Here is a 27,189-nt window from a genome sequence, read left to right as displayed (position 1 = left end):
AATCTTTTTTTTTTCTTTTTCTCCTTTCTTCTTTTTGCCCTTTAGCAAGTACTCAGCCATGCTCGGCGACAGTGTTGCGGCCCTTGCTGGTCCCTCACAGCCTTTGGCAAGGCCCAAGCCTATGGCCTGGCCATGACCATATGCCAAAGTAAAACAAAAAGAAAAATTAATAATTTTTTTAAAAATATTAGTTAAAAATATCCATATCAATGTTGATCATGACGGCTAAGTCTACCTCAGCAACTTTAGGTCTAAATTGATCGAATGAACTCAATTAATTTCTATGTAAAAAAGATTAAGACTAACTTGGTTCAATTAAAGAGTTATGACCGAATAAATATCAATAAAATAAGCCTAGTATCTGAATAAGTTGTTAACCCGTACCATATCATAATTCATAACTAAATAGAGATGAAAGAAATGTACCATTGTTGAGAATTCTTACCTCCTCGATGTGGCTGGATTAACTTTCACTATTGGAAAGAGTAATTATCAAACAATAAGTAACTAAATTAGAGGAAATGAAAGTACAAATATGTGAACTTTTATTTGTTTTATAATTGAGTATCTATATTTTTTTCGCTCAGTTAATGTCCGAACTTCCCAATTTGGCTCGATATGAGGGTTCTACTAAATAAATGGTCGTATCGTGTGATTTTGCTAACATGGCTCGCTAAGTAAAAGTTAATTGCAATCAGTAATTTGACTCGCATACTAAATAAAAATCGTGTCATCTCTACATATGTGTTGGGTGGTTAGGCGAGAGTGTGTGCACAATAGACCCATCGAATTGCAGCTTGGATCATATTTGGATTACGTCGAAAAATGTTCAATTCAAATAGACCCATTTAAACTGTTTTGACTTATTTCCATGTAATACAAATTTAGTGACTCATACTCAACTAAATCCATACCTAACACATACGTGACCTGACCCTTATCCTTAAAATGTTTACATATTTAATTCAATTTACAAAAAACTTAGATTCAAATTAAGATGGGGGTGTAGAGTGAGCAAGTGTGAGATCAAATAAGAGCGAAGAAAAATGAAACAATGAGTTATAAAGGTAGGTTTAAGTAAATTGTAAATTAGTTTATAACTCATTTAACACCCATATTATATTTAAATTTATTTACTACCCATTTACTTAGTATAGTTAATCCATTTATGAAACCCATTTTGATGAGTCGACATTCATCTCAAGAGGCGATATTGGACGACGATGTGTACAGCTTTTACATATTGTTGTCTATGTTGGCGTTTCCAAGTAAGTGATTTTAATGCTAGGTATCATAATAACCAACTTTCCGAAAGTGGCAAACTAAATGTTTTAGGTACTCGATTGTAAATTGGGCAAAAATTTCGATACTTATTATGTCATCATCTCTAAATCGAAAAATTGCTCTTTGAATTTTCGATATCGGCGAAGTTTGTAGTTAGTTAATAATACGATGCTACTACACTCTCGATTGCACGTTCCTTAGATGACAAGATTGCCCGATTAACATGTCTTGGCATCTGAAAATAGAATTATCTCCCTTCAGTTTTAAAGAAAGGACAGCCGCTGGCCCCAACCGAAAAGGACCAAATTAGAAAAATGAACCCATCCCGGGTCTCGAATCGCAATAAGTCAATTCTTCAGGGGCAGAGCGACGAACATTTGACAATCTCCTACCCGACCCAAATCTCAGATCTAGCGACTCACTTCTCCCCTCTCTCGTATAGAAGAAGAGAGTGAAAACGAAGAAGACGACGGCCCTCCCCCCCCCTCTCTCTCTCTCTCCTCCATCCTCTCTTTCTCTCTCTAAATCCGATCAGATCTCGCGCCTGAGCCGCCGCCTCCATCGAATTCCGGCGACCGATTCGCGATCTCTCCGGCGAGGGCGACGACGATGCAGAAGCAGATGGAGAAATCGTGCACCCTCCTGGTCCACTTCGACAAGGGGGCGTCGTCGCTGGCGAACGAGATCAAGGAGGCGCTGGAGGGGAACGACGTGCCGCTCAAGGTGGACGCCCTCAAGAAGGCCATCATGCTCCTCCTCAACGGCGAGACCATCCCGCAGCTCTTCATCACCATCATCCGCTACGTCCTCCCCAGCGAGGACCACACCATCCAGAAGCTCCTCCTCCTGTACCTCGAGATCATCGACAAGACCGACGCCCGCGGCAAGGTCCTCCCGGAGATGATCCTCATCTGCCAGAACCTCCGCAACAACCTCCAGCACCCCAACGAGTACATCCGCGGCGTCACCCTCCGCTTCCTCTGCCGCCTCAACGAGGTCGAGATCATCGAGCCCCTGATCCCGTCGATCGTCGAGAATCTGGAGCACCGCCACCCCTTCGTCCGCCGCAATGCGATCCTCGCGGTCATGTCCCTGTATAGGCTCCCCGATGGGCAGAACCTGTTGGATCAGGCGCCCGAGATCATCGAGAAGGTGCTCTCCACCGAGCAGGACCATTCGAGTAAGCGCAATGCGTTCCTCATGCTGTTCAATTGTTCTCAGGAGAGGGCTGTGAATTATCTGTTTACGCACATCGATAGGATTAATGATTGGGGGAGCAGCTGCAGATGGTTGTTTGGAGTTGATTAGGAAAGTGTGTAGATCCAATAAGGCTGAGAAAGGAAAGTACATTAAGATTATCATATCGTTGCTTAATGCCCCATCAACTGCGGTGATATATGAGTGCGCCAGTACACTCGTGTCGCTGTCCTCTGCGCCGACGGCAATAAGGGCCGCAGCTAGCACGTATAGTCAGCTGCTGTTGTCGCAGAGTGATAACAATGTGAAGCTGATTGTGCTTGATAGGTTGAACGAGCTTAAGAGCTCACACAGGGAAATTATGGTTGAGCTGGTGATGGATGTACTTAGAGCACTCTCAAGTCCGAATCTTGATATTCGGAGAAAGACGCTAGACATCGCCCTCGAGTTGATTACTCCTAGAAATGTAGATGAGGTCGTTTTGATGTTGAAGAAGGAGGTTGTGAAGACTCAAAGCGGGGAGCTTGAGAAGAATGGAGAGTACAGGCAAATGCTCGTGCAAGCTATCCATACTTGTGCAATTAAGTTCCCTGAGGTGGCAAGCACGGTTGTGCATCTCCTAATGGATTTCTTGGGCGATTCCAATGTGGCTTCAGCTATGGATGTTGTAGTCTTTGTGCGTGAGATAATTGAGACGAATCCCAAATTACGGGTCTCTATCATTACCAGACTGTTGGACACTTTCTACCAGATCCGTGCCGCAAGAGTTTGTTCTTGTGCTCTTTGGATTATTGGGGAATATTGTCTCTCCCTCTCAGAAGTTGAGAGTGGCATCTCTACTATTAAACAGTGTCTTGGAGACCTCCCATTCTACACGGCAGCTGCTGAAGAGGGTGAGGGACAAGATGCATCAAAGAGTTCTCAGCCAGTGAACGTGGCGGCTACATCTTCTAGGAGACCTGCAATACTCGCTGATGGGACTTATGCTACCCAGAGTGCAGCTCTGGAAACTGCCATGTCTCCTCCAACCCTTGTTCAGGGCTCATTGACATCTGTAGGAAACTTAAGATCGCTGATCCTTTCAGGTGATTTTTTCCTTGGGGCGGTTGTGGCATGTACCCTGACAAAGCTTGTATTGAGGTTGGAGGAGGTCCAACCGTCAAAGGTGGAAGTTAACAAAGCAACCACTCAGGCCTTGTTGATTATGGCATCTATGCTACAGCTGGGTCAGTCGCCAGTTCTTCCACACCCAATTGACAATGACTCACATGACAGAGTCATCCTTTGCATTAGGCTGTTGTGCAACACTGGTGATGAAATAAGGAAGATATGGTTGCAATCTTGCAGAGAAAGTTTTGTGAAGATGCTTGCAGAAAAGCAGCTCCAAGAGACAGAGGAAATTAAAGCAAAAGCTCAGATATCTCATGCTCAACCAGATGATCTGATTGACTTCTACCACTTGAAGAGCAGGAAGGTAAGCAACATCGTTTTTCTTGTCTCTCTGATTTGAGTTGACTTTTGTGCTAGCAAGCTAACTAATGGTCAATATTAAATGATTGATACTCATACTTTAGAGTTCTCTTGGTTTCTAGTCAATGAAAGTTCTACTTCCTGATCTTTCTTCCTGTTCGTTTTTCACATCTGGTAATCATGAGATTTGGCTGTACTTGCGCATTTGCTTGTGTATGTTTTGCCTTCTCGTTTCGTTCTCTTTGGATACTGAGAGTAGATTATAATGACACATGCCATGAGCCTATATGTGCTTGTCAATATCTGTTAATCAAATTCGTGCAATTTCTTTCATCCCTCTCCCTTCCTCTTCTGTTTGTTTTTGGTTAATAATTATGGCATGTTTTGTTTCTGGCTTCTGCACTTTACATCGCATAACTATGCACTGTGAAGGTTTGGGCACTTAGTCTTTTCTTTGCATGCTTTTTCCAGGGTATGAGCCAGCTTGAATTGGAAGATGAGGTCCAGGATGATCTTAAACGTGCCACTGGAGAGTTCACAAAGGATGGAGATGATGCAAATAAACTCAATCGCATTCTTCAGCTCACTGGATTCAGCGATCCTGTCTATGCCGAAGCATATGTGACGGTTCATCATTATGACATTGTGCTGGATGTCACTGTCATTAATCGCACTAAGGATACCCTTCAGAATTTGTGCTTAGAGCTTGCAACCATGGGTGATCTTAAACTTGTGGAGCGCCCTCAGAATTACACACTTGCTCCAGAGTCAAGCAAGCAGATAAAGGCAAATATAAAAGTCTCTTCAACAGAAACGGGAGTAATTTTTGGTAACATAGTGTATGAGACTTCGTCAAATGTGCTTGAAAGGACAGTAGTTGTGCTGAATGACATTCATATTGACATAATGGACTACATATCTCCTGCATACTGTGCTGATGCTGCCTTCAGAACCATGTGGGCTGAGTTTGAGTGGGAAAATAAGGTATGTCTATGAATATATGTCCTTGATGTTTTGTTTTATGAGTTCCTTTATTGTTTGGCTAGAAACTTCCATTGGTTGTATTATTAAATTAGTTATTCCTGGGGAGAGGGCGGTCCTTCATTTTTTGAGGGTCTTACTGTATTCTTCTGCTCATTAGCTAAATCTTTTGCCACCTGATCCATCTCCATTTTCTTGTAACCTTTTTCATGTGTTCTGTTCTGCTAACATCTTATGCTTTGCATAGGTTGCTATTAATACTGTTATCCAGGGTGAGAAGGAGTTTTGAACCACATCATCAAGTCAACTAACATGAAGTGCCTCACTCCTCCGTAAGTTGCTATTATATACCATGCTGTTCCACAGTGTTATTTGTGCATGGATTTGTTCTTTTTTGATGTGATTTTGTATTTGCATTCTCTTGCTTCCATGTTCTTCATAGTTATGGCGGTAGCGATGATTATTCTAGACAGATAGAGATAGCAAAATATTAAAGTTCTTGGATGAATGAGTTGATAGATCAATTGGTTGAAGTATAAATCTGGGGTGTGCCAGAAGTCAATATGTAGCAGTCCATCCCTTTTCAATCCTGGAAAGTGGTGTCTTTACTGCCTTATAATTCCACCCACTGAGATGCCAGGTTTTGCGGAGCAAGGGTCTTTGGTTGTTCAACTTATTTAATAGTTTCGATTGGAGTTTGGGGTATTGAAGATCTGCAGAGGCTGAATATGAAGTTTGTGAAATTTGCTTGATTCAAATTTTGTTGCAGTGTATAGTTGATTTATTATCTTTATGTCTGTGTTTATCAATAATTTTTCTTTTCTTTTGATGTCTTTATGTATGGACCTCTGCCTTCTTTGGATAAAGATAATTTGCTTGCCTTGATTATTTTTGCTTGTTGAACAATAGGTCCGCACTAGAAGGCGAATGTGGTTTCCTTGCTGCTAATTTGTATGCAAAGAGTGTTTTTGGTGAGGACGCTCTGGTGAATGTGAGCGTTGAAAAGCAAGTCGATGGAAAGCTTAGTGGATACATCCGGATACGGAGTAAAACTCAAGGGATTGCTCTGAGTCTTGGTGATAAGATCACTCTGAAGCAGAAGGGAGCGGCTTGATGGAACTACAACTGTTTATTTGAGAGTCATAGTATTCCTTATTAAATTTCATGCATGTGCTTTTGTAGTTGGCATAGCATTCTTCTCTCCCGATTATTACTTTGTCATTTTGCTCAGAGAGACTCAGATTTTGTTTAAAATTATTTTTCTTTCGCAACCTTTCAGAGTCGATTTCTTTCTGATGTGCATCTTGAATTTGTGCAAATAGGTATAGATACGGTATTGGTGCGCTGCCAGTAATCAAATGAACAGATCATTTCTCGAGCTAATATTTTGTTTGATTGATTGCTGATCCCATCATTTCTACTTATATTATTGTCTTACATTCCTTGAGCTATTGGTATTATGACCCGTCCTCCTTAAGTTTTTCCCGATTTCTGTGTTGCAACAGAGATTATCTTTTAAATGTCATAGATGACTACTATCGGCAGGGATTTTGATAAATCGCTGAATTATCCATTACTAATGAGTTTTGAGGTGCGAGAGAATATGCAGATTGTTTTGATGCTAGAAGATTTATTGCGTCCAGTTGCCGATGTTCATGTTCTGGCTGCAGGCCAGTGATGATGGTGTAGCCTCCTAAAGAAAGTTCACTGTTGTTGATGCGATAGTGCATTTTGAGGTCGCCGAACCACTTGGCATTGCTGATTTTAACGCTGTTCCCCCTTTTTTTTTTTCTTTTTTTTTTCTCCTAAAGAGAAAACGATGTAGCTCCTGGGCCGACATGTTTGTAGGTTTGGGGGTTTGGAAGCGTTTGCCAAACTTGTTTTCCACTTGACCATGTGGATGAGGGAGGGAGGGGTGGATGTCTCTTGCGTTAAGAGTGGTTGAACCGAGTCTTGAAAGTTTCTGCCAGATGTTTTTTTTTTTTGGTAAGGGTTTCTGCCAGATGTTGCTGACTTCAGTTCTCAAAGTAAATACACTTCCACTCGAGTTGGTGTCCGTTTGGTTACTCTTTTCGGCTATGCCTTTAAAGATATCATTTCGTTGGTGGTTAAGGAATTGTTTCAGTCCGTTCAAGGCAAAGTATTCAGTACTCTTGGCTATGAATTCACATTGTTTCCACTCTTTTAACCCCTTTAGTCCGATTGTTGCGTCATCCATGTTGCTTTCAGTGAAAATAAAGTTTTTAACATGGTGTCTCGCACGGTAATTGATCCGTGCTTTTGAAGGACCTTGCAACTTTTACAACTGCAAATTGCAAGTGAAGTAGATGAGTCTTTTTCCCTTACTGATAAATTAAAGAACAAGTCCAAATGAAGAACAAGAACAAAAGTGAATGTTATTCAATGTAGGCCCGAACGTGTGTTTTAATTACTCGTGTCTTTTGACAAATTGCAGTTTGATTTACCATCAAGGGGTAATTCTCATCTCTTGGACGTGTCGACATTAGATGGTCAAGATTCGACCCGGATAATCGGACAGGACTTGTAGTCACCGGGAGGATGACTTGTGGAGTGCCGGTTAAGATCGCGTAATTGACTAGACTTGGGGATTACCTCATTTGGATTTGCAAACTTCGATTCTTTCACACAACCTTTCGCTTCCACAGTACGAGAAAATTGTGTGTCCCCAAAGGTTTTCTCCCTGATGGAGGGGAGGGGTGTGCAATTAATCCAAGCAAGAAGATGGTTGCATGTTGGTTGAAGTTACACGGATCTAATAGATATGTTTGTTTTGCAAGTGAAGTTTGGTTTGAATTCAGGGGTCTTCTTTTCACTTACATTTGGTGAGTTGGTGAGAAAGTAGATGTGCTGTGTGAAGGAAACTAGCAAGAGGGGGTCTAATTGTTTTTACATGAAATGCGCAGAGGCCATTTAGAAGGCCGAATCGAAAGTCTTATCCGCTAGGAATCCTGAGCCGGGACTTGTTCTGAGTCATGGCCGAGGGAAAGAGCATCGAGAGCCTTGTGGCGGCTAGAGACTTGTTGAAGACTAGCCTCGACAAGTCGAGGGTTCTTGGCCTTGAGTTAGATGGAATGAGTCTAAGATTGGAAACGGCGGACCAGAGATTGTTGTCTCTGGAGTCTGCATTTAGACCCGCCTCTCGGAAAAAGTGCACGTTCCTTGCAATTGGAGACCACATAGACTGCGCCATACGACCGGCGGACGCGGTCCTGAAAGTCTACGAGTCTGTTCGTGAGCTCGAGCACTCACTGTTGGCAAGCCCTTGCTCTAACCTACCGTGTTATCTTTCAACCGTGAGAAAGCTTGAGCAGGCACTGAGATTTCTGTCTGACAACTGTTTGCTAGCAATTCAGTGGTTGCAGGGTGTGATCGAGCTTTTGGAAGACAATGGGATGACCAACGAGCGCTATGTTTTAAACTTGAAGAGTTCATTGAGCATCCTCCAAGATTTGCAGTCTTCTGAAATGAAGTCACATCGTGACGGAGGAGCTCTAAGTATCGCATTCGACAAACTAGAATGTGAGTTTAAGCAGCTTCTGACAGAAAATAGTGCTCCTCCTGCATTTGAATCACTGACAGAATGTCCCGTGACGAAGGATGCTTGTGTCGCTTCATCACCTTTTCCAGCATCTGTCATGCAGAAGTTGCAAGCCATCCTCGAGAGATTGGATATGAGCAACCAGCTGGAAAGCTGTATACATGCTTATGTCGATGTCCGGACCTTGAGTGCTAGAGCAAGTTTACAAGCTCTCCACTTGGAGTATCTCGAGAGTCCAACCTTGCAATTCGATGATGAGCAGACAATAGAGAGTGACCTGGAAAGGTGGAGCCAGCATTTGCAATATGCCATGAAGCATGTCTTTGAGCACGAGCATAGGCTAAGCATGCAGGTCTTCGAGAAACTGGGGCAGGAAGTTTGGACAAGGTGCTTCACAATGATCGCTTCCCGTACTGGAATTGCAGCGTTTCTCCAATTTGGAAATAAGTTCACAGAAAGCAAGAAGAGCCCTGACAAGTTGTTGAATCTGTTGAAAGTTTTTGCAGTCCTGGACGATCTAAGATCAGATTTTTCTCAGCTCTTTGGTACGAAAGCCTGCGCTGAAATCCAAACCCTGACAAGAGATCTCATTAGAAACGTTGTTCACGGTGCTTGGGAGATATTCTGGGAGCTCTCCTTTCAAGTGGAACTACAAAGGCAGAGCCCTCCTCCATCAGATGGCAGCGTTCCGCTGCTCGTGAGCTTTGTCATGGAGTACTGCAATCAGCTGCTGGGTGACAAGTACAGGCCCACCATGATCCAAATCCTGGTGATCCACCAGAGCTGGAAGCATGAAAAGTATCAAGAGGGGCTATTCACCAATCAGATTTACAACATCGTGAAGGAAATTGGGCTGAACTTGGATTCGTGGTCAAAGGCCTACCACGACCGTGCACACTCCTTCCTCTTCATGATGAACAACCACCACTATTTCTGCAGTCTCAAAGGCACGAAGCTTGGCGACATGATGGGCGAGTCTTGGCTAAGAGCACATGAGCAATACAAGGATTACTATTCCACGCTCTACCTGAAGGAGAGCTGGGGAAAGCTTCTAGCTCCTATTACACAAGCCGCTACCGATCTAACAGCTGAAGAGGAACCAATAGATAGAGACCTTCTCAAGAAGAGGCTGAAGGCATTCAATGAAGCTTTTGATGACATGTACAAGAAGCAATATAATTGGATCATCCCTGATGAAGATTTGAGGGAAAAGATGTGCCAGCGTGTGGTGCAGGCTATCGCACCCATTTATGGGAGTTACATAAAAAAATACACAACTTCTATCACTCCAGACGACAGTGCCCACCGCTATATCAAGCATTCTGTGCAGAGCTTGGAGAACATGCTCGGCTCTCTCTTTCAGCCAAAGCACAGAAAGCTCGGAAATAGTAAAAGTGTGACGACGAATTACCCCATCGACAATATGAAAAACGCAATGACCAGTCAACTCTACCTTACTCTGACTGCTGCTTAGTTTTAGCATCGATATGCTCTTCCTATGTACAGATGGTGGAAGGAAAATATACATCATGTGTATCCTATGCCTTTCCTAACTAGGCACATAGTATTTATGGCTTTCTCAAGTGGTCATGTTTCGACCAAAAGAAAAAAAAAGTGGTCATGTAAATATAGTCAATGCAGTACTCTCTCTTAAGAATTGTGGATAGATAGTCATGCTGATCTTATTGGCTTTTTGCAACAGCATATATTGCGAGCTTATCTTATGAGTTTGGCTTTTCCGCAAAAAGGATGGATTTGCAATGACATGATAGCTAAATGTGCACGCAAATATGCATCAGATTCGCAAATTGCTATGAAACCGGGAGATGCGTTAACAGCGTCTAGTCTCATCTATTAGAAGGAAGCGGAAGGATAGTGCCAGTGTCGCGATTACTACTTTCGAGAAAAACACATCCTTGACTCTGTAATTAAGGAACAGATTATCTTGAGGTTCAAGAGAGAAGGATTCTTTGTCAGTGCCATAAAATATTAGAACTGAGAAAACTCAGAGTTCGCTCCAATGCTATGATTAGTGGCTAATCCCAAAGGCTTATAAAGAAGAGATCTGTTGCTATGGTACTCTTAATGAGTGTTACTATGATTTTACCTTACTGTAATTCCAATAAATATTCAAATCCATACGGACAGTTCATCAAATTTGACGTGGGATCTGTGCAACGTAAGTGCGTACACTACTGCCAGTGTTCTTATTTGAGCAAATTGAGTTCACTTTTAGTAAGTGACAATTGAGTTTCGCTTTTCTTTTTGGCATTATCTACTCAATCATAAGTATATCATTCTAAGGATATTCTTAAGTCTAGTTTTCTGAGATGCCGTCTAGATAAGTGAAAGGGTCACCATCATCTTAATTCATCTGAGCCATTTTTTTTTAACATCAAACCCTTCAGTCACGGCTGACTTTTCCAGTGGGGACCCTTAAATGAAAATGTAAGTAATCAATTAGAAAACATAGCTTAATTCCTTATTCAGACCTCCTGTCTAAGTTGGGACCACCTCAATTTAATAATTGAGGGTAATCTGGAAGAGCTGTTTCCACAGTAAAGTGCTACCTCAGTTGACACCTCCCCTTTCTTAGTCCGGTACTTCGTTTGTTCCTTTTACGATGCTTATTAGGAAGAACCAGAACATGTGAAAAGGCACGAGATTCGGATCAAACGAGAAAAGTAAATCATCGGTATCATCCAAAGGTCGCACGCGTCCCTCTCCTCCGCATTTTCTGGGCTCGTCCTCTGGGAGAACTTGCTAATCTTGAAGTATATTAAAGTTTGAAGGGAAAGTTTTAAATAAAGACTTGAAGTTTTTTAATTTTCTATAATAAGAAGTTGGATTGTCTTCGAATAGAAACTTGAAATGTTATTATTTTTTCAAATAAAGATCTGAAGTGGATTTTATTTTAAATGAAAATATGAAGTGATTATGTTATTTTAAATAAGGGTCTAATTTTTTAACTAGTCAATAACATTTTAGTCAATTATTTTCTTTTTCTTTTTCTTCTTTTTCTTTATTCTTCATCAATGGCCGGCCTACCACTAGCAATGCCAAAGAGAGTTGGGTGAGGGTTGCCCTCCTCGATTTGGCAAGGGCCACCCTCACTAGCCACCGGTGAGTGACATCCTCGCTTGGGCAAAGTGACCCTCTCTTTGAGGGAGGTCGACCTCGCGGCCATTAGCGAAGGACAGCCTCGCCTGGGGGAGGCGACCCTCGCCTTGGGCTTGGCCATCCTCACCGAGCCCTCGTCGGCCACAAGTGAGGCTTGGCGAGGCTAGCCTTGCCCACGGCCAACAAGGGCTTGCGAGGGCCGACAAGCCCTAGTCGGCTCTACCCAACGGCTGGTGAGGGTGGTCAAGCCCTCCCCGGCCCTTACCAGCAATTGGTGAGGGTTGCCAAGCCCTCACTGACGGCCACTAGCCCATACAAAAAGAGAAAAACATAAGAAAAAAAGAATAAAAATAATTTAAAATTAGAATAAAAATAATTTAACCGGCGAGGTCAACCCTTCATTTGAAACAATTATGGCCATTGTAGGCCTTAATTTTAAATAACGCAAGGTCCATTTCAAGCCCTTATTTGAGAAAATAAGGGTACTTCACGCCCCCGTTAGGAATTTTTTCAAATCTCGGATAAAAAAGCAGAAAATTAGAATCTTTGACGTGCTAATTGCCAAGTGACGAGACCACCTAAGTTACTTGGGCATTAAATTAATCCCCCCAGCAGAAATGCCAGCAATGATGGATATAATAACATTGATCTCCATCATAGTTCCTTCACCCTAAAACAATAATACACAGGAAAGTAGAGTCTTCTCTTTAAGCATTTTCCTTCCGACCGAGGATCGTTTCCTTCCCAGCATCATCCGCCATGGCCTCATCGCCGTCGAACGCGATTTGGGTCCTCAGAGAAGCAATCCGAATACCAGCCTGGAACCAGAAGCTCACGATCCAAGTCATGCTTCTCATCTCATGCCCCACTTTCCTCCTAGTGCTGCTCCATTTCTCCCTAGCAGGACCTTTGCTGGAGAAAGTCGAGAATGGTTATGAGCAGTCAAGGCTAGATCCCGGAGACGTGAGAGCTCTTGCGCTTATTGAATCATTCTTCTTGCTGGCCTTTTCCCTAGTTTCTTTCTCCGGGATGATGTTGGTCATCAATGGGTCAACCTTCCCTCGCGCCACGAGACCTACGAGCCTCAGGGATCTGATATCGCGGATCCGGTCCCGCTGGAAGAAGCCCTTCCTTACATGGCTGTGTGTCTCCGTTTTGACCGCGGCGTACCTGGTTATGCTCTTCTTGTTCATGCAATTTGCCAACTTCATGCGGGTGTTCGACGGTAATCTCGCGTTGGCGATTGGTGTTGTTGCGGCTGCGGCGGCAATGCTTCTGCTGTACTTCTACCTTGCTCCTAAATGGGTTCTTGAACTGGTCATCTCCGTCGTGGAGGATGATTGGCAAGGCGTGAAGGCACTGGGAGTGAGAGGTGAGGAGCTGATTCGAGGGAAGAAAATGGAAGGTTTTATCCTTGTGTTGGCATTAGCTCTGTTGAGTTACCCCATCTATGTGCTGTTCTATGTCATGATCACAGACGATGAAGATCACCTAGCCCCGATGGTCAAGGTTGGTTTCGGCTTCTGCGTAACGATCCTTTTGTGCCTGGTGAACTCCTTCGGCTATGCAGTGTTCACCGTGTTCTACTATGTCTGTAATGAGAGGCAGGAGGAAAAATTGGAGGTGGAACTAAGACATGGGCATGATTTAGTCCCTTCTAGTGTTCAGGTTGACCATTCTGGTCCTTGATAGAGTTCTGCATTTGACATGTGATTGTTCTTGAGCTTCCTAATGATCATTGAAGGGTATCATGTCCACTCTGTAGGACAGGGACTACAAGAATGTATTATCTTGCTCAGTGACCAGAGTAGAGAATCTGGAATGGGTCCAAGCGACGAGGATCTTCTAGTTAGGAGTAAAGATAATAATGATTGTTGAAACACCTTACTCGTTTGTTGCATTCAATTAAATAACCTGAGCTCATTTTTGCTGATCGCTTCATCTTGCTTGTGAAGTATTATTTGCATAGTTAACAAAACCCCATCAATGATATCTGGACTAAAGGGAAAAAGATCATAGTGGAAGTCTTGTACTGCACACCCCCTCTCCCCACACAGTCCAACGAGGCACTTACATAGCTTCTTCTTAATTACAGGTAAGTATCCAAAAACTACCTCATAATTTCACCGGACTTTACTATAAGAACACTCAGAATGAAATACCATCTTCATTGCCCTTTGCTTATGGGATAAAGCAATATGCATGAACAATTACATGATTCTGGGGTGCAAATGAATCTAAATGGAGGAGGCATTTCTGCCAAAAATTCTGTAATATTGCATAAGATGACATTTTGGCATCAACACTGCTTGCCACAATTGTCCAAATGACCAGCCTAGATTTCCAATTTTAACCAACTAAGACACAATACAATCTCCCTCAAAATTGGATACACAAAGTGGTACAATCAACCACCAAATAATCACCAAAACTTCTCTCTTTTTCTGCCAAAACCCAAAACTTCTCTGACATTGGGCAAAACTCCAGCAATGAACAGACAGAAGACCTGAATCCTAGCGTTGCCTTCAATCAGGAAGGCAGAGGATACAAATTATTTATCATCTAAGCTATCTGCTTTAATTGTTCCACCTTGTTAAAATCGGGGGCATGGAAATTCTTTTCTACCTCCCACGCTATTTGAGACATACCATTGAAAGATGATTTTGCACCCTTCTCATCTGTAACTTCTCTTGGAAAAGGAATGCGGACATCGAATATACTACTTGGAGGGGAGTGGATGCGCACATCAAAGCCTAACCGGTCAACCCATATCATTTTTGCCTCAGACACCTGCAAACATGTATGAATCCCTTGAGACGACACCATGAAGAAAGATGCGCATGTAATGCAATGACATTAAGAAGTAAGCTTGTTACAGGCTGAATGCATCAGGCACGCATTCAAAGCACACTTAATAGTTGAGATTCATTTTCTTTAAATGGCCAATCGAGCCAGATAGGACTGCCATTATTCTTCAAAATAAATCAAGCAAGTTTTCATTTGTCAAAGGCCTCTGCACAGTATGAGAACTTAAAGAGCCATTTCTCTTTTCAAAAGCCTTTAGTTTTCAATAAGACTTGAAATATTCAATGTATGCAATTCCAATTTAACAGTTTTGATGTAAAGTTCAAGATAGGAAAGTGAAAATAATGCGTACCTGGAAGTCCAAATCAACATACACATTGCAAAAGCGATAAATATCTTCCATGTTATTGGTGTTTATCTCAGTGACAATCTTTTCAGCAAAGTCTCGAAGTGGATCAGGGGATGCACTTTTATAATCAGATGAGGTGACCCATATGCCATCCTGACATGGTACCCAACATCAGACAAGTGCACTATATGTTTTAATATCAGAAAGGTTGTCATTGCTCTACTATAGATCAAAAAGACAAAGACTAGAAAGGAAACCGGGACAGAACATGCAGAAAGACAAATTGGCATACCTCCTTAAAGTCTTCGATCTGAAGTACCTTTTCCACATCTATGTAATACAATTGGTCTTCCTCAGCTTCTGATCCAAATCTCTCTGTCCACGCTGAAAGAAGCCGCTGAAAGGAAGTGTTCATTGTCACCCATATGAATGCACATAGTAAACTCAGATTATCACTCATGTGCTCCCATAGAGTGAAAAAGATTTAACTTTAACCACAACAAATGGGTCTCTATAGCCCCAATATTCAGGTGCTAGTATCAATTATAAAGCGTTAAAGCTAGACTAACCTAATAAAGATCTTCAAATCCAAAGCACTCTCCAAAAAGTTAAAACATTACAAGAGAGTGCATATCAGCTACAACAGCTACAGAAGACAATTCAAGACTCCTCAATACTGATAATTTTAACTCATCCAATCAGTGGAGGATGTCTGTTTACCAAATAACAGAAAGGCTATCCAAGGACAATGTTTTACGTTTTCATTTTTAATTCAACAAGTAAAGAAAAATTCACTATGAGGCACCAAGGGGTGCGAACCCTTCAACAGAAGGAACTAAAATCCATGAGAGCAGCCATACCAGATACATACCTTCTCAGTGCTCATGGATACTTAATTTCAATGCTACCCAGTAGTAATGAAAAGTTAGAAGACTAGAAGCACTAATCATGCCTTTCTCTGTAATTTACATGCTTGCAGATTAAATTGCCATAATACAACCATGAGTCAGTTTGAACTCAACAATCCAAGTCACAAACACAACTAGTTTGTAAACGAGATAATTCGTCTCAAATGAGGATGGCAGGAGAATCATCTAAATATTTGAATGGATTTGGATCCTACCCATAATCAAAGCTCTACAGTACCGAATATGAGAATGGAATCTGTGGATAGCCAGAACATTGGCAAATTATGCAACAACTGTGGCAAAAGAGCCTGACTACTGCTACTCTTGCTGTCATAGGTCTCTTGATTGGCTCTTCTTAGATCTCATACAAATAGAACTGGGTTTTGAGATTTATGATGCAAGAATGTTCTTAAAGTAATTTTATTGGATGACTTAAGTACTCTATAACGCCCACCAAACAGAAAAGAAGACTAAAGAGTCCATCTTGGACTTGAGAACTGTTAAAAACATCTTTTATTTGAAGGTTCTGAAAAATGAAAAAGGAAAAAAGAATCTGTCAAGAGATATGATGTTATGAAATGAGGTTTCTCATGAAGCGTGGCTCACCATGATTAGATTTGATTTCAAGACAATTAATTGCTAAATTATTTGTGATCTGCTCTGTATCAGTCATTATTTTCTCCCAAGCCATTGCTAATATTTATTGGAAAATAAACAGGCATACTTGCCCAACACTGTGATACAATATCCAGTAGGTAGAAAACATTTATGCATCTCTCTATTGATGCACATAGCTGTTTTCATCTCCATATCTTTTCCAAGATCAGCATAGATAAGCCTTGCAGATGACGAAGTGGTCTTAAGGGAGGAGTATAAACAGAATCATACTGGAACTGAGAGTTCTATAAAGCTTGATCAGTATGTTATTCCCCCCAAATGATTGCTAAGCTTCACCTAGCTTCACCTTACACACGATCTTTGCAGGTTCTTCTCAGATACTCTTTTTTATATTGAGATTTTTCTAAATGAAAATGCTAAATAAAAGATTTTTATGCTGAGTTAGGAAACAAAAACACCATCACTCGTTCTCTAGAAAGGAAAGAAGATGATAGATATGATGAAGAATAAGGTGCTAACACCAACCGCCATTGCATCTTTTAAGACAATGTATAACCAAGAAATGGAATGTGTTAGCTTTACATTTGCTAGGCAAGGGCCAACAATAGAGGCTTCATATTTTTTGAAACAGAATTTTATGGAGAAGCAAACGATTTGCAAAGCTGATCCTGAAAAAGTTTCAAAACTTCCATAAATAAGTGCCAAACCATTCATTTTTCAGGAATTGAACGCGTAACTATCTCACACTCATTGTTTGAGGAGTTCCACCGAAAAGGGGAAAAGGGACCAGGCAAAGCCCATAGATAAGCCAAAGATGAGCGATACCATTCAAGTATGGCTTCCGCAAACAACAGGGTATGGAGAGTAGCAAATTAAATCCGAGAAAATAGAAGATAATAAAATCCTGTGACCACATCATCGCAGTAATGTACATCTACCTCACTCAAAAGCACAATTTATGAACTCCATGCTAAGGTTAAGCGAGATCTCTAGGCAGCTCCTGAGATCACTACAATGCGACACTCTTCCCATTTACGAGAGCATGTAAGAAAATCAACTCCACTGACAACAAAAGGCATTACCTTTGAAAACATTCTATCTCCAGCTTTAGCAAGACTGCCCTGAATTGTGCACTGCGGAGTCCGTAACCCACACTGGTTCAACTGATTCAATAATCCCCGCAAAAAAGCAAATTTCTCCCAATCAGATAACAAAAATATACTACATTTTCTTCAAGCGCACGCAAACAAGAATAAACTTGAAGTGGGAAAGAAATTTCAAGAATAAAAAGCACCTGAACATGCAGACTGGACCTCTTGTCGGCAGGGAACTGCCTGTCAGCCTCATTCAAGCACAAGATTGGAGTGCCATCTGGCGCAACCGCGAATCGAACGCCGATGCCGAGAGGCCAACCGTCGTCGGTCAACGTCGAGAGCGTCCCCTCGGGGGTCAACTCCACGATGGTCCTCGAAACTTCGGCCGGAAACGGCTTCGTACTGGAGGACAGTCCCAACTGGGTGGCTTCGGCGACGGCGGAAAGTGAGCATTTCAGGGTCTTGAAGCAGAATAACTTGGGGAACGAGCATGGTTTTCGATGGAAAAATTGGGTCTTGAGGTTGGGTCTGAGAAGGGTCGGTGAAGGAGTGAAATGGGTCCTCAGTGATTGAGCTTGAAGCAGCATTTTGAGAGAGAGAGAGAGAGAGAGAGAGAGAGGGAGAGAGGGAGAGAGGGTTAGGTAGAACTGAGAAATTCAAGAGAAGCAATCCAGGGAACGAATCGATTGATGATTATGCAAGAAAAGAGGAACCATCGCAGAGATCGGATATATAGAGGAGGACGAGGAGGACGAGGAGGAAGAGGAGGAGGATGGGGATGGATTGTTCAGACTCTTGTCTCCAGTTTTGATAATGTGGTCAGCGCCAAGTCCCTGAGGAACTGCAGAACGACGCCGCTCAAAGAGTTTTGGTATGGAACTATGAATAGATAAACCACCTGGTCTTTTGATGAGCCACTCATCCCCTTCATTTAACAAACAAAACCATTGATTTTACTCGACAAATCGCAAAGAATTTGGTATGGAACTCTGAATAGTTAGACCGTCTGGCCTTTTTGATGATCATCCACTCATCCCCCTTCGTATTACAAACAAGACCATTGATTTAAATCAATGAATTGCACCGTGTCCCAATCATTAAGCGACAGACTTCTATGAAGCTGTTTATCTAAGTCCTCAACAATGTGTCACAGAATTACTGTTCGTTATCTATCTGTTTCTGATTTAATCCTTTTTTTTTTCTCTTTTTTGGGTCTGAAGCGAATTCACCAACAAAAGTTAGCATAATCGATGTGAGTTGTGGATATTATGTAGAATCGACAATTGCTTCTTTCTTCTTTTCTTCAAATTGATTAACTGGACATGTAGTATAGTGAATCATTGAGAAGATTCGCAGCTAAAGGAAGGTGACAAAGTATATATAGAGCACAACTGGACATCCCTAGAATGTGTGATGCTATTTAAATCTCTGAACTCAATCCATGCTAGAATCTCTCAATAGCAATGGGTTCAACACGTTTTCTTTATGTTGTGCACAGGTGCCTCACGGCTTACAAGCCACTATGCTTGCGGTCAGATCAGGCTCCTCTTAGTTTGCTTCTTCACACAGTATCTTCACATGATCAGAACAATGAAAAAAGCTCATCTGATGGTCGAACTGAACTAGAAGCATCGGTCTTAAACGGCTTTAGAAGAGCAGTGCAGAGAGCGGGGGCAGAAATTCGATGCCGATAGGTCCTCAGCAAACTGCATAATCCTTCACCATCAGAATTTCGCTGCACAACTTTTGAGGCACTTGCTGCAAATTCTTTCCTTCTTGCCATGCTTGCCCTACCAAGACTCCAGGCCCAATGTGACGAAGGTACACGACAACTTCATCATCGAAAGGATAAGGGTGCTTCCCTGCAAAAGAAGAGGATCATGAAAGGGAATAAACTTCTTGACTGAACTATAGCAAAACTAAGAGTATTTAAGTCGGTGTCAGAATCTTTGTTATCTGACAAATCATGACAAGTGCAGAAACATGACTAAAGATTTTGATCCTTAGAAAATTGAGGATTTATGGTTTTATTCCGCTCAATCGAGAATGTAAGATTTTAAAAGAACATCAATCAGGTCTCAAGTTCGCATTTAGGCATCGAAAATGACACACGACAAATGACCAAATATTACACATAGCACGTCAGATGTCCAGTGCCTAAATTCCACTCACGTGAGCTCAAGACCTAATTGGGGCTTTTTTTAAAGCTTAAATCTCCAATTGATCGAAATAAAACCTTAACTCTTCTATTGACCAATGGGCAAAACCTGAAATCCTGTTTTTGCACTTACCCTAGATATATTATATTTACAAGAACTCACATCGGCCTCTTTGCATCTAGTGGAATGGCTGAACCTACCTGGTTTAGGGAAGCTCTCTGGGTAGTCACAGAGATCCAGGAATCCATCACCAAATTCGTATGCTAGATCACAAGGTTGTTCTGTGGACATTACTTCCTTGGCTTGTGTCACCACAAAGTACAGTGGATTAAAGGAACTTGCTAATTGACCTAGCAGCGATTCACCTGAGAAAGAGGAAGTTCTTGGACCACAGTATTCAGCAAATTTACCAACCAGCCCTACATCTGAATTTGGAGTTTAACAACTCACAAGCAGCAAGCAAAAAGAAACAAGAGAAAAGGCCAAAATTCATGCTTTGGCATAAATGGTGACTAGTTCACGAAGATTGTGCTATTCTATATCAAGCAACCTCAATGGTACATGAAAGCTTCAAATTCATGAGCCTGTCACTGCATCTGCTATCAAGCAACGTCCAGAACATTATGTGATAGAAAAAGGGTTTACCAATAAAACGGCCATACTTCTTCTCATCCTTGGCACAGAATATAGCCTGTGTAAGAAACGGGGCTTAGTTACATGCACGCCTGATAACTGTTACAAGAAGAGACTCAAAAACTGGAAGCATGATAAACTCAGAATTGTCAAGGAATCCAGATTTCACCTTTTGAAGAAATTTATCCAAGCAACAGAGGGAGGACCTGTGTTACAAGGGTTTTAAAAAGAAAAATCAACCTCAAGAGGGTCTGAAACTACATAATCTCATTTTCAATATTTTCTATAATGCCAAAGGAACCGTTGTCAGTGTTACTAGCAAAGATGTCAGTGTGTTACCTCCACTGGTTCGACAATAGTAATACTCGAGCGATGTCTCTTTAGCTTCACCAGAAAGCAAACTGGACGCTTTTTTCTTTGCTAACTTAGGATCCTCATACCGTGTGCCAGCTATCTCCCAGGCTCTTGTTATAAGCCTGCACATATTTCCAGGCCTTTCAGAAACGAAGTTTAATCACAAAACCACCAGTTCATTTACCAATAAGTATGCTTCATATTACTCACTATTCATCACTAAAATCATTGCAGGCAAACTCAAATGACAAAAATCAATACTCTCAGCAGCACCAAACAAACATACTAACATGCTCAAGGGGGAGAAAACCTTGGGTTTAGCAAGTGCAGCAGTCGATGGCGCCTTTCCTCCGGAATGTCTTCAATTTTCTTCCTGAAAATTTACAAGACCCAAAACTATAGATGACTCCCTTCCCCTGTCGACTTCGACAGAAATCAAAAGTAAAAGAAGTAGCATGCTACGTAAATCATTTCGAATCAAAGAAGCCATGCAATAAAAGTTATATCTGGATCATACATTCATAATTCTTACAGAATTATTCTTTACCATAAATAAGCAGCTGGGTTATAAGAACTCGGGTCAAGAGGAATCAACTCCTTGGGAGGGTCAAGAAATGTGACCACATCTTGCTCATCCACGTAAGCTATTTTACCATTTGGCAATGTTTCATAAGGTTTATCGTCCCACGGCGATAAATATTCCATCTCGCTTCCATTCACAGCTCTCATCGTGCCTCCAGAGGATGACACCAATCCATGTCTCCACAAATTCAAACCTAAGAAACAAGGTTGAACCATGAACTCAAACGCCCAGTTATAAAAATGCACCAAGAACGAACCTTTATTGAGCCGAATTCGGGTTCTTCCAGAGTCAAGAGAGAGCAAGAGAAGCACAGAAATTGATGACTGGGTAATTACGAAAATTAAAAAGTCGGGAAATTGATGAAAGACCCACTTTAATTTTGCTGAAAGCATGACAAAGCAGGCGATTCGGAAGCGAGTATGAGCAGAAAAAATCAAGAGTGCGGGAAAGTTGGAGTCTTTGAATGGGATGAGAGAGAGTCATGAGCTCTCACCTGACGCGAGACGTGGCCACCGTCGAATGGGATAGTGAATTTGGAGTGAAGGAGGAAAGAAGAGAGATGGTGATGGGCGGTGGTGATGCGAGGAGGTTCGGCGAGTGCCCCAGGACTTGCTGCAGCTGCTGGCGACCGCCTCCATTGTTACTCAGCTTGAGGCGTTCTTTGTTTTGGAGGGCCTTCCTTTGAGGGTGCCATTTTTGGTAACCTTCCGTGACCAACTATTTTTATTCTTTTATTTTTTGAAATAAATTCCTTTAATAATTTTTTTCGGGAACAAAAATCAATTTAAAAAAAAAAAGTAACTTTTTTTTCCCGAAAACAATTCTTAGAATCAATCCCTATTTTTGTCTTTTCTACTCTTTTTTTTTTTTCTTCTTCTCTTTTCATTTCTTCTTCTTCTTTTTGGTCAATTGTCGATTTATGGTCAACGACTGAACAAATGAGGCTAGCGACCTTGCCGGAGTGTCATCGGCCCTCGACGAGGCTCGTCGGCCCCCAGCGAGGCTCGTCGGCTCGAGAGCCTCATTGGTGGCTAGGTGAGCTCAGCCTCGCCTAGCGGTAGCGAGGTTGAGCCTCCCGGTGGCTTGGCGAGGCTCCAACGAGCTCATCGGACCTTGCTTAGTCGGTCGTCGGCCATGTGCCCAGCAACTGGCTACAAAGAAGGAGGAAGAAGAGAAAAGAAAAAAAGAAAAAAAAAAATTAAGAAAAATATAATCAAAGTATTAAAATTAAAAGAAATACAAGAATTTAATAATCTTACCGAACGCATTTTTATTTTGAGAATATAAATTTTAAATAATTACTAAGCGTGTTTTTTATTAAAAAATCATTCTCGAAAATAGAATTAGAAAAAATTATTTTTAAAAGTAGAATCTTTATCAAACGCGTCCTTGATATACTAAGTTTAACTCAACAAAAGTCTTCCAAAAAATAAAAAATACCGTTGACCAAATCCGGTCACTTTCTCCCCGTTTGTTCTCTAGTCACCTAATCCAATACAAGTATTAGTAATTTTGGATATCTCGTCTCGGAAGTCAATTCTATGGATGAGATTTTCCCTTTGGATTTATAAATTGAATACCAATCCCCTTTACAACTTATGTATAATAACCCGACACATACCATCATTGAATCTGACCTCTTGCTCAGTGCATTAGAATCAATGATCAGACGATGTTCAGTCTGAGGTGGTAGCAGTGGTTCTCAGGAGCCGGTGCTCACCCTGACAGGACATTGACATGACGAACAGTGAAACATCAACCCAAGCCGACATCTTGAAGCACAGCCGCTCGTCCCTCTTCTTGACGACAGGCGTGTACTGTGCTTAGCGCGATGAATAGGGATTGATGCAATTTTTTTGAGTTTCCAGGATTATAATGTTGTCGCTAGTACCTGTACAAACTACAAACGTTTCCTGGTTCGTTCTGGATAGTTCTGCTGGAAAAGAGTCCAAAATCTTTAAGTCCTGTAGCTTCCTGATACTCCGTCCACATGAAGCAAAACAGTATCTAGAGATGGACACTCCCTGTAGTTTTTTTCAAATCGTTTACAATGTTTGAAATCAAGAAACCGCACAGAAAGATCATAGTTTCGCCCCATAAGGGCGCAAAGTAACTCTAATTAGTTGGACTGAGGAAGGTCCCCATTTTCCGCAAGAGAGATTGTTGTCAAACTGTTCTCAAAACCTCTAAGAACATGCGCCAAATCGATCTGGAAGATGGACAAAAGCGAGCTTGCAATGACATTGTGCAACGGACGCTTAGGAAAAGACATCTTTTTCAACATAGCCGGTTGGCAATTTGCTTGTGGCTCCAACAATAACATTGAATAAGCAATAAAATGACAGTTTGCACTGGCTTTACAGAAGCTAACCAAGTTCGATACCGCCCCCTATCAATGATTCTAGATAAGTCTTTTTAACCAAGAAGAGCTCATTACTCCCCAATTAGACCAAGACCGACAATGAGGAATGTGATGCCTTGGAGTAAGAGGAAACAGAAATGCAGTTTTCTGGCCAATTGGAGACTCCGAACTGCGGCAGTCAGTAGTAAGAAAGCCACTGCAAGCTCTTTTTTGTATATCTTGCTTGTTTTCTTCCGAGTTTTGGCAAGTTCCACTGGACCTTCCTTTCGTTTGTTGAGCTTGGTGAGCTCCTCATCAGATGCTCCTTTGCAGGTTTCACCGGTTTTGTTCATTTCAGCACAATCTGCCAAGCGGCCTGTTTTTTTTGTGACAATCCACTCGCGTGAACTACTCAGCTGTAGCAACCCTGAAATTGCCGCACTGAATTTGGCTAAGGACATTGTGTTCTCAAAAAGAATGTAAGGGACTACAAAAGGGGTGGATCTGGGGTCGAGGAAAATGTTCAATATCAACATTATTAGGGGCCAATAATAAATCACCCACGCCGGTAGATTGGCTTCAGGGACGAACGTGGCCATAGGAAGAATCACGCACAAGAATGTGAGGGTATAGAATGGAACTATAAGCTTCCTTAGAAGGAAGAATAGGAATATCAGGTTTGCTTTCTTCCAGAAAGTGATCTGCAATATAAAAACAAATTCATTTACTTTCTTGGTTTTTCATTTGAGATTCAGAAACAGAATAAAGTAGAGAGTGAAAGAGCAAGAGTTAATTACCTGGGAAGTTATGATCGATGGAAGGCACAAGCGAAAGAGATCGCATGGACCCGAGTGCCATCGGTGTTGCTGCTTTCTATAAGCTTCATAAGATTCAGGAAGCTCACAGAGCACCTAAATTTTGAAATTTGATTTTGTGAGAAAGACTCCAAAATTATGGAACAAAACTGTTCAGTTCCGATGTTTCTTCCATTGCATCAACCAAAAAATTCAGCAGATGGCATTATGTACATTGCGTGCAACTTCCTCCAAACTTTTTCCTGAAATCCCTTATTCTTGTCTGAGTCTTTTTTCTTCAAGGACCACTGCTGACGTCTTGAATTCCAAATGAAGTCGCGAGAAAAAGAATGAAACCAAAGAAGAAATCAAGCATCTAGATTAAATATACCTTCACATCGTTAAGGAAGATGAACTTCCAACCTTTGAGATGGGCACGGACCGCTATATCCATATCCTCTACAGTTGTCCTCTCGAGCCAATCTCCAGAGTCTTGAAGTGTTTCAATCCTCCAAACACCAGCAGTACCATTAAAACCGAAGAAATTAAGGATCGCCCCGTTAACCTCCTGCTCCACTTCAAAGTGGAAGCACCTATCAACGTTCTGCATTTGCGTCAGCAAGTTCTCATCCTTATTTATGAATATCCACCTTGCTTGAACCAACCCTAGCTTAGGATTATCCTGCGAAACAGGATGAGAATAGTCATAGAGATGAGCGCCGCTCAGGAGCTAAAAGAAGATTTAAAGTATGAGAAACCTTAAAATGAGGGACCGTCTTCATGAGAAAGTCTGGTTTTGGCATAAAATCGGCATCAAAGATCGCAACGAACTCATACTGTTTCACGTAATCACAGTCCATGGCAGATTTGAGGTTCCCAGCCTTATATCCAGTTCTAACCTCTCTATGCCTATATATAATGCTCACACCTTTTTGGCTCCACTGCGAAACCTCTCTCTTGATTAGCCTCTGTATGCTCTCATCGTCAGAGTCGTCCAGAATTTGAATAAGCAGCCGATCTTGAGGCCAATTGAGTTGGCAGGCTGCTGTGATGGAATGCTGGTATACCTAAAGGATGTTCACAGCGGAGTTTGTCATACAAGAATGAGGACAGTACACGGCACATAATGCGGCAACACCTTCTCATATCACTATCTTGTATCTTAAGATCGACATAAAGATCATCCAATATTAAGGGAAAGTACTAGGTACATAAATCCTTTTAGGGCGGTAAGGTTTTCGCAAATTGACAGCACTAAGTTCATTTCCAGATTGTGAAGTTCAGAGAAGATTAACACAAATCAATAGTCCTTTCTCTATTCCTAGCTAGTATCATTATTCACAGCCAAATCGTCTATTCATCACTAACAACTAGCAAGATGCGTACAGTACAAGGATGCAATATTAAAGAGCCTTAAGTTACTCATCCTGTTGAAACTGATCCTTCATGATTAGTCAAAAGATGGACACAAACAAGCCGTACAAAACAATCGAGTTATGCTCACATGATAAAATATAGCATACTATCTACAGCTTTATTGGTCATATGAATGATTGTTCGTCAGCCTTCATCTTTCTGTGCTGCAATGGTCGTAAATGCTTATCTGATCAAATTCCTCAGATGACAATATGCTTGCACATTGTAAAACAGAGAGACAGAAACAAATGCTAATAGAAAGCAGTAGGTATGCAATGCCTACCTCTCTCTCATTATACATAGGAATCTGAACAAGAACCATTGGGTGGTCATACTCAGGAACTTCCAAATGGTCTGACCTGAATGGATCTTCTCTGATATTTGGCTTGATCCCTTTGTACTTAATCCATAAGCAACCAAGACACAGCACCGTACGGTCCACTGACTGCATCAAGAAGAGTGCTATATAGAATCTACAGAGAGCTTGAGCTAAAGGCACAATAGATTCAGCACGCAACTCCAACCACGAAGCATAGACCCTGTGAAACCATGCTCTGATCTCCGAAGTTTGATTCACGAACAAACCAGCACTCAAGAAGTTATTCCACCCTTTGAAGTGGGCAACTGGTTCAATTGCTAGAGCAATCAAAGCCACCACCAGGAATGCTAGGATAAGTCTGAAGAGAAACTTACTTTTGTCTAATTTCACAGTCTCATCACTCTCTCTTTGACCAAATAGCAATCTCTTCTTGATACTACTCACCATCGTGCAAAGAACATTTCCAACAAAGGCCACTGAGGAGATGGCCCTATTCGCCTTCATCAGCAAAAACCATTTAAGCTGCTTGGCTGTTTTGCTCCGGTCCTTAACGACTGGTTTCAATGCAGGATCCCGACCACCTATCACGAACCTACAGTTGCTGTATTTTGCCATGATCGCTCTCCCTGGCTAACTCTAACCTTGGAGGCTGTTGACACTTTATTTAAGCGAACCAATGATTGTCACTAAGACCCCAATTCGAATACACCAGAACGTCTTTTCACTAGTGATAATTAACAAAAAAGAAAAAAAGAAAAAAAAAGACGACAACTTGCAATGAAGAATCAAGAAATATTGCAGAAAGATCACGTACCAAAATGAGACTGACCAAGAAGACGACATTACCGCACAACACTCACCTACCACAGTTCAAGCCAAAAAACAATAAAGGACAAATGATTGGGGTACAATAGTGGCAATGCAGGGTTCTGCAGTGTGAGCTACCCTACATAAGGGTCATCATTCGGAACTGTTTCTGCATCTTTAAGTATGAATATATGGCTATCCTCTGGTCAGATCCAGACCGCCATTCCTAGCCTTGGAATAAGAACAGGCTAGCACGACGTTGTGTCTTTGCGCTCTCTCTCTTCATGTTGCCAATGACCAATTGTGTAGACAAAGAATAGATGGGACGAACCTTGAATGGTTCAGAAGGAAAGTTAAAAATAAGGTGATTCATTTCACAACAGCAGAAAAAGGATCTC

General features: G+C 41.7%; 5 protein-coding genes across 6 annotated transcripts; 2 read left to right on the top strand and 3 right to left on the bottom strand.

Annotated features, from left to right (window-relative positions):
- The first annotated feature begins 1,740 nt into the window (after positions 1-1,740).
- Positions 1,741-6,338, top strand: LOC120294770 (coatomer subunit beta-1-like). The gene is given in 6 exon segments (XM_039315268.1): positions 1,741-2,576; positions 2,578-3,955; positions 4,423-4,935; positions 5,180-5,216; positions 5,219-5,264; positions 5,842-6,338. Coding segments are annotated over 6 exon segments (2,862 nt in total). The 5' UTR covers positions 1,741-1,893; the 3' UTR covers positions 6,047-6,338.
- Positions 6,339-7,549: 1,211 nt separating this feature from the next.
- On the top strand, positions 7,550-10,210 carry LOC104450679 (exocyst complex component EXO70A1). Its single transcript, XM_010065345.3, has one exon. It carries the CDS (start codon positions 7,926-7,928, stop codon positions 9,963-9,965), a length of 2,040 nt encoding a protein of 679 aa, XP_010063647.2. The 5' UTR covers positions 7,550-7,925; the 3' UTR covers positions 9,966-10,210.
- Positions 10,211-13,759: 3,549 nt separating this feature from the next.
- Positions 13,760-18,259, bottom strand: LOC104450678 (glutamyl-tRNA reductase-binding protein, chloroplastic). Its single transcript, XM_010065344.3, has 5 exons — positions 17,586-18,259; positions 17,374-17,454; positions 15,058-15,162; positions 14,769-14,918; positions 13,760-14,401 (listed from the first exon to the last, which is right to left on the bottom strand). Exons 1-5 carry the CDS (start codon positions 17,970-17,972, stop codon positions 14,174-14,176), a joined length of 951 nt encoding a protein of 316 aa, XP_010063646.2. The 5' UTR covers positions 17,973-18,259; the 3' UTR covers positions 13,760-14,173.
- Positions 18,260-18,715: 456 nt separating this feature from the next.
- LOC104450677 lies at positions 18,716-21,800 on the bottom strand. The gene is made up of 8 exons (XM_039315441.1): positions 21,608-21,800; positions 21,079-21,307; positions 20,842-20,904; positions 20,517-20,653; positions 20,348-20,383; positions 20,190-20,237; positions 19,745-19,909; positions 18,716-19,247 (listed from the first exon to the last, which is right to left on the bottom strand). Exons 1-8 carry the CDS (start codon positions 21,750-21,752, stop codon positions 19,084-19,086), a joined length of 987 nt encoding a protein of 328 aa, XP_039171375.1. The 5' UTR covers positions 21,753-21,800; the 3' UTR covers positions 18,716-19,083.
- Positions 21,801-23,391: 1,591 nt separating this feature from the next.
- LOC104450676 (probable xyloglucan glycosyltransferase 5) lies at positions 23,392-26,668 on the bottom strand. 2 transcript variants are annotated; one of them, XM_010065342.3, is made up of 5 exons: positions 25,949-26,667; positions 25,008-25,316; positions 24,641-24,931; positions 24,253-24,366; positions 23,392-24,156 (listed from the first exon to the last, which is right to left on the bottom strand). In XM_010065342.3, the coding sequence occupies exons 1-5, from the start codon at positions 26,597-26,599 to the stop codon at positions 23,548-23,550; spliced, it is 1,974 nt and encodes a 657-aa protein (XP_010063644.2). In that variant the 5' UTR covers positions 26,600-26,667; the 3' UTR covers positions 23,392-23,547. The 2 variants fall into 2 exon arrangements, with proteins under 2 accessions (XP_010063644.2, XP_039170859.1); XM_039314925.1 differs by lacking the exon at positions 25,008-25,316 and having other exon boundaries at positions 25,949-26,668.
- Between the last annotated feature and the right edge of the window lie 521 nt (positions 26,669-27,189).

The sequence above is a fragment of the Eucalyptus grandis genome, chromosome 6 (assembly GCF_016545825.1).
Source record: "Eucalyptus grandis isolate ANBG69807.140 chromosome 6, ASM1654582v1, whole genome shotgun sequence".
Lineage (NCBI taxonomy): Eukaryota > Viridiplantae > Streptophyta > Magnoliopsida > Myrtales > Myrtaceae > Eucalyptus > Eucalyptus grandis.
This window is presented reverse-complemented; position numbering and strand designations above follow the sequence as displayed.